This window comes from Copadichromis virginalis, linkage group LG2 (genome assembly GCF_057382275.1).
Source record: "Copadichromis virginalis isolate Kocher_CV1m ecotype Utaka linkage group LG2, C_Virginalis_male_GT1.1, whole genome shotgun sequence".
NCBI lineage: Eukaryota > Metazoa > Chordata > Actinopteri > Cichliformes > Cichlidae > Copadichromis > Copadichromis virginalis.
Genome location: NC_140619.1, coordinates 28,164,197 through 28,182,235, shown reverse-complemented (window position 1 = coordinate 28,182,235; position 18,039 = coordinate 28,164,197). Strand labels below are relative to the sequence as shown.

General features: G+C 43.0%; 1 protein-coding gene across 1 annotated transcript; it reads left to right on the top strand.

Annotated features, from left to right (window-relative positions):
* Window positions 1-5,766: 5,766 nt before the first annotated feature.
* Window positions 5,767-17,832, top strand: kctd16a (potassium channel tetramerization domain containing 16a). Its single transcript, XM_085477044.1, has 2 exons — window positions 5,767-7,252; window positions 16,571-17,832. The coding sequence occupies exons 1-2, from the start codon at window positions 6,430-6,432 to the stop codon at window positions 17,020-17,022; spliced, it is 1,275 nt and encodes a 424-aa protein (XP_085333170.1). The 5' UTR covers window positions 5,767-6,429; the 3' UTR covers window positions 17,023-17,832.
* The last annotated feature ends 207 nt before the right edge of the window (window positions 17,833-18,039 follow it).

Sequence of the window (18,039 nt, the reverse complement as noted above, 5' to 3'; positions counted from 1 at the left end):
AGGAATGTTACAGTTGCACTGAAACGTCTCCTGCACTCGTTTGTGGTGTTCCCCGGTCATAGACCCACAAGATTCATCAAAGAGGGATTCCACAAAATTGCAGGTATCAGGATGACCAAAACTTAATTTATGGTGTGGTGATACTTGGACTACTACTTAAATTTTACATTTATTTTCAGGGTTCCCAGGCGTGATTGGCTGTACAGATGGCACTCACATTCCAATCATTGCTCCTTTAGTAAATGAAGGAGACTATGTGAACAGGAAGTCTTTCCACAGCATTAATGTACAGGTACATAGTTCCCTGTAGCATTTCAAACTAACAAATTATTTTATCATAGTAATGGATGCTAATTTGTGTTCTCTGCACTGTGAAGATCATATATGATGCTGCCAACATTATCACAAATGTGGAAGCCAAGTGGCCAGGCTCTGTCCATGACTCACAAATATTCCGTGAATGTACACTGAGCACAAAATTTGGACATGGTGAGTTGAGAATACTTTAAAATATATAAAGACCAATTGCTTCAGGGACATTTGAACTGAAGTGTATCCTTCTGTCTTAGGAGAGTTCACTGGCTACTTGCTTGGTGACAGGGGGTATCCATGTTTACCCTATTTGCTTACCCCTTACCCTGACCCTGAACCGGGCCCACAGCAGCGATATAATCTGGCTAATTGCAGGACAAGAGCCAGAATTGAAATGACTATCGGAATGCTTAAGGCCCGGTTCCAGTGCCTGCAAAGACTCAGGGTCACCCCAGAAAGGGCATGTGACATTATTGTGGCATGTGTGATTCTTCACAACATTGCCACAATTAGAGGAGAACACTGTCCTTCTGAACCAAACATCAGCAGTGATCCAAACCATGAACATCCTGACCCTCCCACGGACATACAAGATGGAAGTGCAGTCAGAGACACCATATGTCACAATCATTTCTTTTGACCCATCACCTCAACATGTTGAAAGAAGAATAAACAGATTTTTTGTTCAACTGGCTTTATTGGTCGCCTGTATTTCCTGTACACAAAGTATTAAAAGATGTACACCTCATAAAGTGTCTCTGTTGCTTCCTCCTCTGTAACAGCTGTCAATGTTTCTTCATTATTTTCCTGTAGTAAAGAAATAAACAACATTGCTGTTCTACTGTACACTCATAATCTGTGGAGTATTACTCACAACTGCATGTTGGTCTGGCTCAACAGAAGGCTGCACCAGATGCAGTACACCACCACCATCAACTGATAGAATATGAGGTTTATACAGGTCACTTATAACTTACAAGGGACCAAATGGCAATTAACAAACATACCAATCACCTTACACTTCATTGTCATTATGCTCTCAAAGACAACCAAGCCTGAGGGAAGGCAAAATCAGTAGGAAAATAACTTCACTACAAAATAATTCATTATGGTAAAGAGTTTATCAAATGAATGAGTAGCACTGCAAAGGTGACTGTGAAGAAAGGATGTATGCACATCATGTATTATTTTGGATTTACCCCCTATGTAGGCACTTGTGTCTTGCGGGGTTATTGACTCAGAGGATGTCCCCGCAGAGATGCCTTCGGCCACAGGGCGCCCACTGTTTTGGCTGAGGGCCAACTGCTCAGCCTCTGTGAGTGGTGGTGGTGGAGGACCCCCACCTGTTTTTCGGGCCTCCGCTTTTGTTCTGTTGGCTATAACGGGCCACATTTGAGCATACAGAGTAAGCAAATATGTACTTGTAATGTGCTCAGATAATTTCAATAAGTGCTTACAGAAAGAAAATTAATGTAGCCTCTAACTGCAATTGATTTACATGGGACAAACAGACCAAGCACTATGGCTCATAATACAATTACACCTTACCTGTTTGGACTATATTTTTATATTTCATTTTTACTTGCTGCCAGGAACGTTTGGGGCCTGTTGGGTTGCACCTGCGCTCACATCACATCACAAAATAAAATGTATAAAATAACAAATAAAATAACATATGATAAAATAACGTGTTAAATGGGTGGAAATCCCTAGATCAATGTTTATATTAACACTCACGCATTGACTCTGTCGGCTATGTTTTGCCATGCATGCTCCCTGTCTTTCGCAGCTGTGTTACTTTTTTCCGCGGAATTTGCGTGTTATCGGCATATGCTGCCATCAGAATTTCGGCCTCAAGCGCTGTAAAATACATTGACCGCGCCTTCTTTCCCTCCGTCTCCATGGTGACTCGCTTAATCTGTGCTCCACTAATCAGGGCTTTATGTATCCTCGTCCGCGCGCTTCACTTGGGGTTAAAGCAACTCCGCGTTGACTGAACTAATTGTTATCAGCCTTTCTGAAACCGAATATTCCGAGTTGGACAGTTCGGGGTTACTCAACCCTGCGTATCGTTTTTCACTCTGAGTTTTCTAAACCGGCTTCCTGAAACAGGGCCCTGGTGTGTAAACTCAGGTATGATGAAACACTGTGTTTATTAGTGTACTCCTGCAATATCTGTTCACTTTTTTGTTTTTTTAAATTGAACCCATGTTTTATTTGTCCAAATGATTGAACCTGATCCAATATAAGTTACACCTAACGTCAGATTGTTATAAATATTCTAGAATGCTTGGGCTTAGTAGTTAAATAAACGAATAACTCATATCTAGAGATGCAATTTCCTGGTTTAATTTGTTTACCGCCCTCTAGGGGCTACAAAAGGGAACTGTGCGTGTTAGTTTTTATTAGGTAGGTTAATAGTTAAGCTGTTATTAATGGGCGTCATCAATCAAAATATTCATGTTGAAATTTATTATGAAGCAAGAAAAAGATAGTTACCAAAAAACTAAAAGACAGTTGCTGCACTGCTTATGCAAAAAGCTGCAAAACACATATTGGCCCTAAAAAAAAAAAAAAAAGCAAAAAAAAAAAAAAGCCGGTTCACACTTCTGCCTTTTTATGTGGAAATACAAGTGGATGAAAAGTGGGCGGGAGAAGAGGAAATCGTGTGAGGCAGGTTGTTTGTGCATGGGGACAATAATTCTGCAGAGAGGATCAGTCCTATATTATTTTCCCCTCTAAAGGCTGCACAAGAGTGCATAAATTCAATGCCTGTCAGTAAATTTGCACAGTAAAAGAGCAGCGTTTAACGAGTGAACGGGGACATTCATCACCGAGCATACGTGTGTATTCAGATTTACAAACTAGTCTTAAATAATTTAAAAGAGATATTTTGTGCATGCAGTGCGAGCTGACCTGCTTCAAAAAAAAATCTTTTGTCCAATCAGCCCACACCACAGATTACAATGCACGAGCTTCCAAAGCCCACAGCTGAGAATTTAATGTTACAGCTCATACAGATTTCTACTTCACGCTCAGCTGAGAGACATATTGTCTTACATTATTCATGCTGAAGTTGCATGAAATTCAATCCCTTTCAAAAGATAGAATCTAACCTGGGAGCTCTGCACGAACAGGAAATAAAGTGAAGACAGGAGGCAGGGAAATTGGCTTTAATGGGAGGATGAGTGAGATGAATAAGAAATAGGATCTATAGCACACACAGGAGGAGAGTCATCCCCAAGTACATTTTAGGGAATTAACTCCAAGTCGTTCTGTTATACAAGTCAAACATCGCCCTATCTGCACATGTGCAACTGCAAACAACCTGCCTTATACAGTAAACTACACCGTATGATGCTATTCCTTATCTATAGTGGCGTGCGCTTCAGTGTGGAGGGCGCACAAGCCTCAAAACATCAGGATATAATTTCAAATGTAAGCAGCAAAGCCCTCACATGACAGAAAAGGAGATCAGTATGCTCACTGTAGCTCTAAATCCCCACTGTTTGAATCCCACTCAGTCCCCTGCGGCTGCTTAGCAACCCCTCTCCAGCACAATATACTCCGAATTAACAGGGTAAAGCGTGACCGCTGCCTCCTCACAACCACGAGTCAAGGGTGCTCTCCCATCACCAACGCCTTCTCTCAGCACTGCAGCAATAAAAGCCGCGGCTTTATTACATCGTGGATCCAAAACCAAAACATGAAAAGCAAACACGAGACACGAAACAGTGTGAAACGTGGTTGGGGGCTCCGTGTGATGTGGACAGCAAGATTTATGGGATATTTCACACACAGCGCAAACAGGCAAGTACGTTTCAACTTGGTATCACAGATTCGGGTGATTGTGAACCCTTGAATGGCCCTCTCCCCATTTAAATAATTTCTCCTACACACATCTTATATTATGCACAATATATACAACAGGAGCTTGTGACCTACATAGAAATGCACATGCAGATGATGACATGCGCTGTCAATCCTTCACCTCTGCTTTGCACCTCACATTATCCAAACTCGATTTTCCACCCCAAGAAAACTTGGCTTCAGCGCAGTGTACTCTGATGACTCTACGGCAAATTCACTGAGCAGGCCTTAAGCACTATCACACGTCCCCAAAACCTCAGCCCCCCTCTGCTGCTATATAATCCAGAATAAAATGACTCAGTAATGAGGGTTCCAACTCTATAAACCGCAGGGAGAGCGCACTAAACGGAGACTTCGTTATGATATACATGTTCAATTACCATTATAACACGTGCAGAAAAAAGTAAAAGTGTTCATTAATGCATTTCTTAATATTTTTTTTTTAATTAGTTCCTTTGGTAAAGAGATCAGTTTCACCGTGATGTCTGACCCTGGTGCTCAAAGGTTCAGTCAGAGTGCCGCTCAGATTCTAATTATTGCTCACTCAGCTCGAGTTTTCAAGCGTAACACCGGACAGGGGTGTAGTTAAGAGTGTAGATCACGCGCAGCTGTCACACACGACGAGCTTTCAAGTGACACAGCGACACCTTACCCCACCTCATCCATCTCACTGTCACGGCGAGTGAGGTGAGCCGTGTGGAGGTAATGAAGGAGGATCCAAACGCAGGCAGTCGTGAAGGTGTGAAGGTGGTTTGAGCATGAAAGTAAATACAAACGGCAAAGGGAGCTATGACTAACTAGACTGGGAACAAACTAACTACAGAACACGAACCTGAGCAGAAACACTTGGCGGTTGACAGCAGGGAAACACACAGATGACGCAGGGTGGAATAGACGGACCAGCAACTACAATGACGGCAGACATGACTTAAATACACAGAGAATCACAGGGGAATTACACACAGGTGGTGGACACAGCTGGGAATAATCAACAAGACGAGACAAAGGTAAAACTGAACACACTCACATGAGACGCAGACCATCACAATAAAACAGGAACAAGCAACCATCACACTAAGACACAAACTCGACATAGAGAGACAGACAGAAAATGGCACATGGAGCTAGACAAATACTAAGCAGACACAACTGAAGAACAAATCCTAAACACCACAGAAACATGAAACTCAAATAATAAACATCATCATAATCAACACTACAAGAGAACAAGAAAACAATCCCTGATGCAAACTAAAACCAAAACATAATAAAACTCAAACTACTGGGTCCGACGGACCCAGAACCGTGACACTCACGGGATAAGCACGTCAGCTAAAAGTGTTAAATGTAAAAGGGGATTAATCTGTGATCTTAAAATTGCGTCACACCTCATCGCCAGCTGCACGTCGCCCGTGGCCGTATCAGAATTTCATGAAAAATTGCACAGATCCCCCCCCCCCCCCCCCCCCCCTCTCTCTCTCTCTCTCCAATCATCCCGCTTTGCGTCCATCAGCTGAAAATGTCATTTTCCTTTAAGATGATGTAAGACATTACTACACGGGACGATTTTTTCCCATTCTCTCTCTCTCTTGCACAGCTTGGAGCAACGTTATCTTGAGCCTGCCGTCGGTCCAAACATTTCCGCACTCAGCAGTTTGGAGAGATGGATGCGCGCAGGAATCCCATCCTCCTCATCTGTGCGAGAAACCTCCTCGCGCATTTCAGTATCTCAGGAGCCGGGAGCGTGGCAGCAGAGCGATGAGGTGCAAGCACATTTGTTTTTTTTTAATTCTTTATTTGAGTTTATCTGGCTGAACTGAGGGACAAACGCAAACCAGTGACGCTCTCCACTGAAACTTGAGCGGAGATGTATTCACTTTTTTGTGCTGTGAAATTTCTGTGTGAAGTGAGTATATTACATTTATCTGGAATCAAACTAGCAAATCAACGGGGTGGATGCGTGTAATTCGACGCCGGTTAGGATAATCGATTCCATTCAAAAGAAAAAAGAAAAGGATGCATCGTGGTGGGTAGGCACGTTTACGCACGGGGTTAAAGGATGTACTGTAGACACACCTTGGGATTGTTCTGTCATGAGATACTGGATGCGAGTGCTGCAGCTTGCATCGAGACTGTGTGTTAGCTCTGAGCGCATCGGCACCGTATGCAGCTACACCCTACACCCTGAACTTCTGGGACGTTTGCGCTCCGTGATCGAGACTCGGATTTCTTACAGGATCGGACAAAATGGCACTGAGCGAAAACTGCAAAACGCAACCCACAAAGGAGCAAGGCTCGGTGCAAAACCCTCCATCGGATGTGATTGAGCTAAACGTGGGTGGGCAGGTGTATTACACTCGTTATGGTACACTGGCAAGTTTTCCAAATTCTCTACTTGGGAAGCTGTTCTCTAACAAGAAGGGGTCCTCGAATGACTTGTCCCGGGACCTCAGAGGACGCTATTTTATAGACAGAGATGGGTTTCTGTTTCGGTATATCCTGGATTACCTTAGAGACAAGCAAGTCGTCCTCCCTGATCACTTTCCTGAAAGAGGAAGGTTGAAAAGGGAGGCGGAATACTTTCAGCTGCCAGATTTAGTCAAACTTTTGTCATCCGAGGACTCAAAACTATTCGCAGACGACTTGTACTACAGCGATTTGGATGATGCGTCGCAGGGCAGCGACCAGAGGTATTATCCCTCTTACTCCTTTGACAGGAGGTACGGCTACATCACGGTCGCCCTCAAAGGCGTTTGCGCAGCGGGAGGCAGAGAAAATCAAAGTGATGCCAAGGCCAGAAAGTTACCGAGAATCTTCATTAGTAGCAGAATTGGATTGGCGAAAGAAGTGTTTGGAGACGCCCTGAATGAGAACAGGGACACGGACAGACCTCCGGACCGATACACCTGCAGATTTTACCTCAAGTTCAGACACCTGGAGAGGGCGTTTGACATGCTGTCAGAGAGCGGCTTTCATATTGTGGCCTGCAATTCGTCCCTGACCACGTCCCCGATCGCTCATTACCCGGATGACAGGGTCTGGTCCAATTACGCACAGTACATCTTCTACCGTGAGTGAAGATTTATTCCCACTCTGTTCTCTTAGAAGTGCTAACAAGCTGAGCTGGAGGCTTTCTGACCTTCAGGAGTAATCATAAGGCAACCATCACCAAAGTAAAACACAAACAACCCCAAATACGAATTAAAAAGAAAGAAAACAAACGATTAAACAGGAACTAATGCCCTCCCCTCTCGCCCCCTCTAATAAATCCACATCCACATGTAATGCCTATCAGGAAGGGTTTTTTTCACATGAAAAGACCATCCTGCTAGTTTGCCACACGACAGTCAGTGTGATTTGAAGATTTACAAGGGTTGCTCACACCGCCAGGAGGCACGGTCGGATTGCAGCATTATCCTTTTAAATATTTGCATCCCTTACAGTGACTGACTTAAAACATGTGTTCTGGGTCCGAGATAAGAGGCAAACCTGCCTACGGCCCTCGGAGGAGTTGAGTCACAATGCTGCTACACTTAAAGTACACATGCGTCATGCGTAAACATGTCTTATTGCTCACATTTTTGCCAGCCGCTGGGCGATGAATAATATAGCACCAGCAGGCGGGGGGGGAAATCACATGGATGCTGCTACTGCCGCTTGTCTTGAATCAGCTTGTCTTTTCTTTTCTTTTTTTATTTGGAGACAAAGTTTGTTCATCAGCAAATAACCTAATTAGCTGCAAATATGGCTTGTCCCGTTGCGGAGGGAGGAGTTGGAGCATATGGCCAATTAAAAAGCACTTTGTTCATTATTCTGAACGGCTCCCCTTAGAAGAGCTGAATTAAATCCAGTTGGTGGGTCAGAGTTGGAGGTGCAAGGTGGACTGAGGAAGACATGACATATGGTTTGGTAATGATTTACCAATAGCTTTGTTAATACGAGGTAATTATCACAGAGGGCTCTGCCTTGACCTGAGAAAACATCCAACCAGGCAGCTAGCAGGGTTTTCCTGAGTCATTCAACATTCTGGAGCACAACAACATATGGTGTAGGTGTTCACCCCATTCCCCATTAAGAAACACTGTTCTGGGTCATGGGACAGCAGGAGGTGGAGAGAAGGTGGGAAGAGACAGAGGAGAAAATAAGAGCGAAGAGCAAAAACGGGAAAAGAGAGGCACAATGTAAGAAGCCAAGCTGAAGTGAAGGGAAGAAAGGGGAGGCTGGCAGATGGAGGAGAGAGCTGCCGAGCGGGAGGGATGAGGGAGTAAAAGTTGCATGAGACCTGGCCATGGGGAGAAAGAACTGAGGCAGAAAGAAGAGAGAGGCAGTGGGAGCAAAAATAGATTAAAGTAAGGATCAGACAGGGAAGTTCATTGAGGCCGTGGGAGCGGGGAAGGGGGGAAAAAAACGAAAAAAAACGGGGTGGTAAAACATGGAAGCACAGGGAGAGACAGGCTGGGTTTTCATTAGAAGACAGTGGATGAGGGGATAGCACAGGGATAGATAGATAGATAGATAGATAGATAGATAGATAGATAGATAGATAGATAGATAGATAGATAGATAGATAGATAGATAGATAGATAGATAGATAGATAGATAGATAGATAGATAGATAGATAGATAGATAGATAGATAGGGTGATGTATAGGCACATCAAAGGTAGACAGGCGGGACAGGCCTTTCTTCACAGCAGCACAGCGGCCTGCATCCACTCTCAAAACTAATACTGTAACCTGATTCTAAATGTGGGACGCTGGCTGGCCTAGGGCAGGTAGTCCTAAGCTAAGAATGCATGTAGACAAGTGCACCTTCGGGGATGGCAGAAAACAGATGTGCTTTGTTGTTGTTTGTTGTTTTCAGCTGAACATTTTACTGCTCTCTTTTTATATACCCTCTCCTCCTTCTAACAGAGACTCACATAGTGGGGAAAATGGTCAGAGGGAGGATGGGTTTGTTGAGTCTCTAAGAAGAGCAATCCAGCGCAGTAAGAAAAAAAAGAAAATGGAAGAAAAAAAAAACGGAGGACTTCCTTCCAGCCTGTCAGTTTCTTAGCATCATCCGTGTTGCTCTTCTTGTTAAATGCGTCAGTTGTTTTCTGGCTCCACTGTCTGGCAGCATTAGTGTGGACTCCACATATTCATAATCTTTTCTGTTAACAGTCAGGGGACTTTTTCCTCTCATCATGTTAAGACACTCTTATCTCAGTTATTGTCATCCTCACCTGCGCTGTAGAATATGCTGCCAGCTTCTCCTCAAACTAAAACAAATGATATTTTCATCTAAAAGGGCAATCTCCTCAGGAGGCTGCAGCCATGATGAATGATTCACATTTAGCCAAGCATGACTTGGACACCTTTTGAATAAACAACTGAAACTGCTAATGAACACACAGAGCGAACAGGACTGGGATCAGTACTTTGCTTTTAGAGGCTCATCCGGTCAACCGGGATCTTGCTTTGCAAGTTAGTCATAATAGCAAGACAGTAAGGTGATTGAAGTCATACATAAAAAGTCATCATGAGATGAAAAATATCAATTATTTAAAATCCCAAGTCAAAACTGTGCAATTTAAAAGCTAAAAATGATTAAATCATAAGTAAAATATTTGATAAAAGTCAAAATTATAGCTTACTTAATCAAAATGAGAAGAGAAAAAACAGAAAAAATGGGAAAGATCATAAATTTTTGAGTGAGGAATTTAAATGTGGACGTCGTCATATTCTGACATTTTCAATTACACCCTGTGCAGAGAAATTTGACTCAGTACATCAAAATATTAACCTACTTTGAGCATTTTAATTATATCATTACACACTTTTCACCCCCCTCCCTTTGACTTGCAGAAATGGCCTTATATAAGCGATTCTGTCAAGTGACATCCCAGGCAGAGACGTAGGTTGTTTAGCATGATAGACATGTTTGCTGTTTTCCACTGGTAGTGACAACATTATCGTTGTAGTGATTAAAAACTCTAACCTCCCAGCTGGCAATTGGGACCGGTCCCCTCACTGCTAATTATCTCCGGGGAAAGAGGGGAGTGCTGCTGCTAATTAAAAAGCAATCTGTGATCCCAAAATATTTCCTCAACTGCCGTCATCCACCGAGGAAGAAAAAAAACAAACTCCCTATTTAAAGAGACACTCTAGGCACCATTACACCATAGGAGAACTTTCAGGCAATTCATAAATGAAAACTAGCTGTCATCTTGGACTAAATATCATCCTAGCCTGCTCATCGGCGAAACCAGAGACATGCTCATCTTTCCCACTTTGAAAGAGCGGTGCAGAGAGCCTTGTCAAAATGGGAGATTTGTACAGTAAAGATGGAGGATGATTGTACTTCCTCTAGTCTGTTAATATAACTGTGCAGTCTTCATTTAAGCTGTGAAAGAGATGATGTTTGCCCATAATGGCTCCTGAACAATGGCCACAAATCGGCAGGGAGAGACAGTGAAAGTAATCAATTGCTTGGGCGTAATGGAGGCAGAGATTGGACCGTCCCTGAGCTCCCACGGAGCCTGGTTGGAGTCTGGATGGATTGGCAGTGCCTACAAGAGATGGATGGTGTTCCCATGAATAACTCGTACACGTCTTAAAGAGCACCTGGGCGGAAAAATGGTTGGAAGCAAGGCGAGGTTTGTGTGCATGTGCCATTTTTTTCCATCTCCCAAAGGTAACCGAACTTTGTGCGTGACATCAGCTCACGCAGGCAATCTGCTCCACCCTGGGAGTAAAGTATGAGTTTATTAAACATCTCAAAGGGAAAATCGAGTCTTTGAAATCAATCGCTCTTTGAAAGATTATGTTGTGGCCTGTTTTGCGGCCCTGCCGCATGGTTTCTAAATGTTTGACCTTCTACAAGCTTTTACGATTTCTACCCAGTTTTAACCTAATTTTCCTACAACACAAAGAGCTAGAACCCAACATGAAAGCTGGAATTGTTCATGTTTAAGACTGTCTGTGCATACTGATTGTCCTCTGGTTTAAGTATACTGTAACACAAGTGTGTGACAAACTAATAAAGATTGTCATTGATGATGGATTTTAATCAGTCTTAAGCAAGTTGTACACTGAAATGAAAAGACTGGTCAAGCTTCAGATTTTAAACTTTGTTGCTACTTACCATGTTTTACTTCAGACAAACTGAAAAAAAAAATTTGAGTACATATTTAGGTCTTCACATCACTTTTTTACCGAACATATATGCAAATAATCACATTTTTAATAACTGCCGGGAGGTTTCGTGGTGATATCTACACGTATTAGTTAGAAAAATTGCCATAAAGTGTGTGAAATTCTACAGTGCATAACTTTAAATGCTGTTTACTTGGAAAAAAGTTCATTCTCATACTCTGAGCCAGAAAGAAACCGTTCCAGTTTTATTCCCATCTTTATTCCGAAGGTCATTACCCATGGGCTGTATTCATACATCATTCATAGCCTGATTTATAGAACATTTTGTTCCAAAAAAGATGGTGAAAATCTATTTTTTTTTCTAGCTGTTTAGAATTTCTTTTCTGTTTTATTGAGTAATAAAACCCCAAATCCCCTCTGTATAGACCCTACAGTCTATATCAGCAAACTGAAACACAACTTTTTTAGCTGACTTCATCCAATAAAATATATTGTTGTTCTGAAACATTTTGTGCACACTGCCTGGGATTCAGACATAATCGTTAATCAGCTAAGCAGGTTTTATGATTGTATCTAACCCTTTTCTCATATTTCTCTGAAGACTCTCCCCCCTTAATGGAATTGTGCAGGCAGCACTTACACAGAAGTTATTATTTTGGTCTCTGCTTCTGCTATTTCTGCTCTTTGAATCTGCTGGAGAGCAGGTATAACAGCTCTTTCTGTCTGACATTTAACACCTTTACGATCCCTCCAGAGATACTTAATGGCTGCTCGGGTGTGAAAGTCTTCACATTATGGACAGGACTGAGTGTTTTCTGAAGAAAAGGGGATCCCCTGTGTTGGTATGCAGAAGGAGACCGTTGTATATTAGTCACTGGCATGTTATAGGTTTTTTGAAGGTGTGTGGCATTCTGCAGTCACCAACCAGTTCATTGGGTTGAACTTTTGCCTTTAGAACATTTTTCGTGCCATAGACAGATCTGGTGACTGTGGAAGTCATTTGAGTACAGTGAGCCCTTTGTCAAGTTCAAGGAAGCAGTTTGAGATTATTTGAGTTCTGTGACATGAAAATCCTGCTGCAAGCAGCCATCATGGATGAGTACACTGTAGTCATAAAGTGATGGACATGGTCAGCAACAATACTTTCGGCTGTCTTTTTTTAAAGACATTTTAAAGACTTTATTTAATCTTGTTACAGCAGCACAAGGGTCAGGAAGAAAAAGTGAATTAGAAACATATTATAAAAAAATAAGATGAAATAGGTATAATAGTGTACAAAAATACGTACAAATATGCACAAATTGTTACTATATCGAGTAAGACCCTGTATACTCAATGCTCATGTGGAACTAAGGGACCGAAAGAGTACCAAAAAGTCCCATTGTTCCATTTTGACGAGCCCGTTTGAACTGTAGCCTCAGCTTCCTGTTCTTAGCTGATGACACTTGCACTTGCTGTGGTCTTCTGCTGCTATAACCAATCTGCTGCCATGCCATGTAGACGGTGTCTACATGTCTAAATACACCTAGCTGCTGACATGTGATTGACTAATTTGATATTGGAGGTAACAAACAGTTGAATGGGTGTACCTAATAAAGTGGCCAGTGAATGTAGTTGATAAAGTATGCACAGTCTCGTACTCAAACTCATTGTTCAGTGTACTTTCTTAGATTTCCCTCTTTGACTAAAACCAACCTGACAGGGAGAGGGACCACAAACCCCTACCCCCCAAGTTCTCCTGAGGCATCATTTAAGGGATGAATAGAGCACTGCAAACTACTCGGGACACGTCCTCCCTTCATCTCGCTTCATTAGTGCTTGTGCAGAAGAGGGGTGTGGCTCTGGGTCAGAGGACAGGCCTACAGGGAGAGGCTGATATAGACATTTCAATCTGCCTGCTATGCTTGTTCATCTCCCTGTCAGGGAGACACTCAGCGGACAGCCACCCTCTGACTCGGGAGGGGAGAGCACCCGCTTGTCATTAACAATCAGCCAGTCATGCTGTCACTGTCCTCATGGAAGGGAGATAATTTCAGCCAGAGCAATGAAAAACAACAAGCCATGCTTTGTGTCCTTGAATTAGGTCATGTAGTCCTTTTTTGGGACGGGTTACCCCAACTTCCCAGCTCTTTCTCATCACTGCTGCCAATAATGGTTGTTTCAGTACATTAGGGTGGCTGCATGGAGGTAATTAATATTGACAAATTCAAATGTATGCAAATATTACAGACTTTATTATACACGGCAGGAGGTTTGACACAAACTGCTGAAGTGATACTTCTGCGGCAAATAAGACTATCTTGGTGAAATGGATTACCCTCTCCGTGTAAGGACAATCGCTGCCTTTGCAAGACAATTCTTTATTTTTCTGCTCCAAGGACATGCTGACCTAAATTGTGAGCTAACAAGCATGTAAACTACTTCCTGAGGTAGGAAGATATATATATATATATATATATATATATATATATATATATATATATATATATATATATATATATATATATATATATATATATATATATATATATTTATATATATATATTTATATTTGTGTAACTGGATATAGAGGTTGAAAAATATAAGATGACATTTTTCTCTTTTCTTTTTTTTTGTTTTGCTTCACGCCCAAAGTCTTGGCCTGAAAATATTATTTCATAAGAGAAAACACAGCAACTGGAGCTTCATACTCTCAGGTCTCACAGGCTTCTCTTGTGTTTGCACAAATAACAGACAGTAATGAAAGTGAACAGAAGCAGACGTGTTTATTTCAGAATTTTTAAAGTATCTTTGTGCCTGACTCCAACAGCTTTGATGTGAAATGCTCTTTGTGTGTGTGTGTTCCAAACTTTCATCCGTGTAGATTGAGGGCACAGTTCACACCATATTCACATTTAAAAAGCAGATCTGGGTCACTCACATCTGAACGGGACATAAATTGCATTCTGGCCTTGTGGATTTGTACTATAACAATGTTCTTGTTGCCTTTTTTTAAAAAAAATTATTTTGCCTCTCAACTTTCACCACACGATTGTGCAGAGTCTCTTTCAGATTGCATGACTGGAGCACAGCGCTGCTCTGCCTTTAAAGCTGCCATCATCAGACACCCCTGATGACTCAGTTTAGGAGCACAGTTAAAACCAATCTCTCCTCCTCCCCCCAGTGTCTGGCAAGAATTCCTCTGACATTTTGCATTTGAGTTTGTCAGATCGCTGTGCCTTCAGTCATGTCCTACTTTTCTGCCATTTAAAACCTTTAAACACCTATAAGCGAATGCACAGTTCGCCAGAACCGTGTAAACCTGGCCTCTGCAGGCACGGGGACAAGCGTTCCCGCTCTCCTCAGAGGTGGAGAGGATACCCGGTGTGACAGGCCTGCTCGCGCCCCGTGCTCTGTGCAGAGCTCGACTCCCTCTCTCTGTGTTATTTATGAGAAGTGCAGGCACAGCCCAAGTCTGAGGACCAGCCCTAGTCAGTTAATGTGGTTGGAATATGAGCTTTTAGACGGGGTGTATAGATCTGAGAAAAAAAGACAAAAAACACATTACAATCAATGGCTTCCCTGAAAAGATACCAGAGTGTATCACACCCACCTAGTTGTTTAAATGCACCTGTGTTTCCTGAAAGTCTCTTAGTTGTTTACTGACTAGGCTCTGACGGCAGAAATAAGAACCTCACAACTTCTCCCCAAACGCTCAGATTTGTCTTTGTGTTACTGGCTGCGTGGCAAGAGCCCATTTCCGTATCCATGCTCCAGCAACATGAATTGTTATGGAAAACAAAAATAAAAAGGCAAAAACAGGTGCTTCTCAACCTCATCGGCGGCTTTGATACAATCCATTCCCCTGCATGGGCTCAGAAATTTCATGCTGCTATTATTGGGTGTTGGCTAGTTTCCTAAACGGGTTTCCCCCTCTGGACTACAGCATCCATCCATTTCGAAACAATGCTCAGCCTCCTCCTCTTCATCCTCCTTGCTAAAGAGCCTGCATCCATTTGCCTGGTGCTGTTTGTCTGCCGGATTCAGTGGGATTCATTATGTGGAAAGGGGAGGGGTAGGATTGGCATGCTGATTGGCCTCTTTACTCATGGATTAGCCATTAAAAAGCTGTTAGTGACTCTCTCACTATCAGCGCAATGCAATCATCGTGCTACAGATAAGGTCATTATTACTGTCTGCGCAGAGAGGTTAAAATCCCCCTTGAACTATGCTCAGTTTAAATTGGCGCGTGCACTGGAGGGAGTAATGGACAAATTATTGCTCCCTCTGAGATATCACTGCTATGTGGTCTGTATGATAACACTGGGGGGAGAGCCATTAATATGTTTCTGTGTCCGCGAGTTTATTCCTCATATGCTGGTGTTTACGCATTTCAACCTAAATGAGACATACTGTGGCTATTTTTGGAAATGAAAGACAGCTACAGTGTTTGCTGCCTTTACTTGAACACTTCACAAGCCAGCGGGCAGTACTGTACAGTCCATAATTAGCCGTGTAGGAGGATGTGAGATGAGACAAGAAGAAGGTACGGGCAGAAAAACAAAAGACTACAAAAAAATCTTTAGTTTGTACCTGTTTGCTGCTCGCTGCAGAGCGTGAGTCACTGTTCCCAAAATTCATGATAAGAGATTGCAGCACATCAGAGGTCTACATACATCCACCCATCCTGCAACATGCACTGACCTGACTCTAACACCAGCTGAGATAAATTGTGCTTTGTTTGCCTACATTTTCCTGGCCCGGTGGCTCCCCCAGAGGTGTAAAACATAATCCCAGACTTATTTGACTGAGTGATCCGAAAACACAAAAATCATGCGCCACCTCCTTGGCAGCCAGGGTTACAGCTCCAATAAGAAGCTGCAACAGCAGAGCAGATTGCTTTGGCTCCGAGACAAGCTTCGCCTTGGGAAAAGGTCTTTAAGGGAGTCGCACTGAGCTGCACTGAGCTCCGAGGTTCTCCTTATCAGGGGATGCAATATGCACAGCCCACCAGCTCTTTGAAATTCAGCAATTAAATGTCAAAGCCAATACCTCGCATGTTCTTACAGCTGTGGCCTTTTTTGAATAATTGAAAGATACTCGTGTGGACACCGAAACTGCTGTGCAGGCATTTGTCAGCATTTGCTTGTTCACTCCAACTGTTTCGGTCGATTACTGTGGGGATTTGTCTCCGTAAAGACTGTTTGCGGTGGTTTTCTGCAAACTGCATGTGGTCGGACCCCACTGACAAACCTTTTTGCATTGTCTTGTAGGCGGACCTTCTCGGTGGTCGTCCTCTCACTGTGACTGCTGCTGCAAGAGCCACAAAAGCGAGCGCGAGGGAGAGAGCGGCACATCCTACAACGACCTCTCCACGTCCTGCTCCGAGACCCAGTCAGAGGCCAGTTCCCCTCAAGGAACCGTGATCTGCGGGCCCGTGAGCCGGCACTCCAACATTCAGACGCTGGACCGGCCGGTGCCTAAAGGGCCGGTTCACATGCTGCAGCAGGCGGAGATGCGCCGCAAGACTGACATGCTCCGTGTGAGAACCTTTGGAGTGCGGGAGCGAGAGGCTGCGAAAAGGAAAGCGAACAAGGAGAAGATGACTCCCGAGCAGGAGCTGGAGAAATGTATCCAAGACTTCCAGCGCATTAGGATTCCCGATCACTTTCCGGAAAGGAAGTACATGTGGCAATCAGAGCTTCTGAGGAAGTACCATCTCTAAATATATGAGTGGAGGAGAGGCAAGAGAGAGTGAGAGATGGTGCCGTAGTATCATTTAACCATCAGTGGAGAGCATTAAACTGCATAGGCAATACACTGCACCCTCTAAGACACATACTGTACTAGAAAAAAAACAAAACAAAACTGTGGCCACTTTCCTGCCAGGATGACTAGCCAAGCACACACAGTATGAGGCAGTGTGAGTCATTTATTTGTGAGGTATGCACAGTGTTGTGTACGATATGCACATGTGTAAATCAGGTTTCTCCTGCTGGGGCTGACATCACACACACACACCCTGTTCTCGCTTCGCGGAGCTGAGAGGCAGGAAACACTACCACTGACAACAAAGCAACCTCAGGGGCAACATCATTTCAGTTCATCAACTCACCACATACTGTATGTGCAATAGCCCACAATAGCTATTTTCTAAATGGATGTACCCAGATGGTGCTGTGAGTTAGCAACGGATTATCACTATACGTCACCGACGCAACATATACTTATAGTACGCTTTGAAAGCAGCACTGCATGTCATTTCACTCTTATCATAATTATGCAATATCAAGCAAAGTTTAAATTCACCGTTTCGTGTGACAGGTAAAAGTGGCGTGTCAGGACCGAGGCCGACTTCACCGAAGAAAGCACTGCCTAGATCTGTTTTGCCATTGTGAAACTTTTTGTCCATTGACGTCATTATGTGTTGGATAGCTGATGTTGTGTAGGTAGAGTGTATAATGCCAATGGATACTGATCTAATCCTTGATTGTATGTGTGCATAAAAAAAGTAAATAAATGAGTAAGAATTCTGTTCCTTCATAATGAGCCTTCTTCAAAACTTTTACAACTTTTAACAAATGATGACCTACTTCAGTACTTACACTTGCTATTTTGTTTCTAAGAGTGCTTTAAGAGATTGATATAGCTTCTGGGTCTGAGAAGCCAACGCAGCAGTACCTTTAACCTGCATTCCTTCTAATGGCCAGCAGCTCATTTTGTAACTCATGGTGGTTATTAT

Coding starts and splice junctions, on each gene's coding strand:
- kctd16a (XM_085477044.1), top strand. CDS start 6,430: ATGGCACTGAGCGAAAACTGCAAAACGCAACCCACAAAGGAGCAAGGC. Junction 7,253..16,570: donor CGCACAGTACATCTTCTACC/GTGAGTGAAGAT, acceptor ATTGTCTTGTAG/GCGGACCTTCTCGGTGGTCG.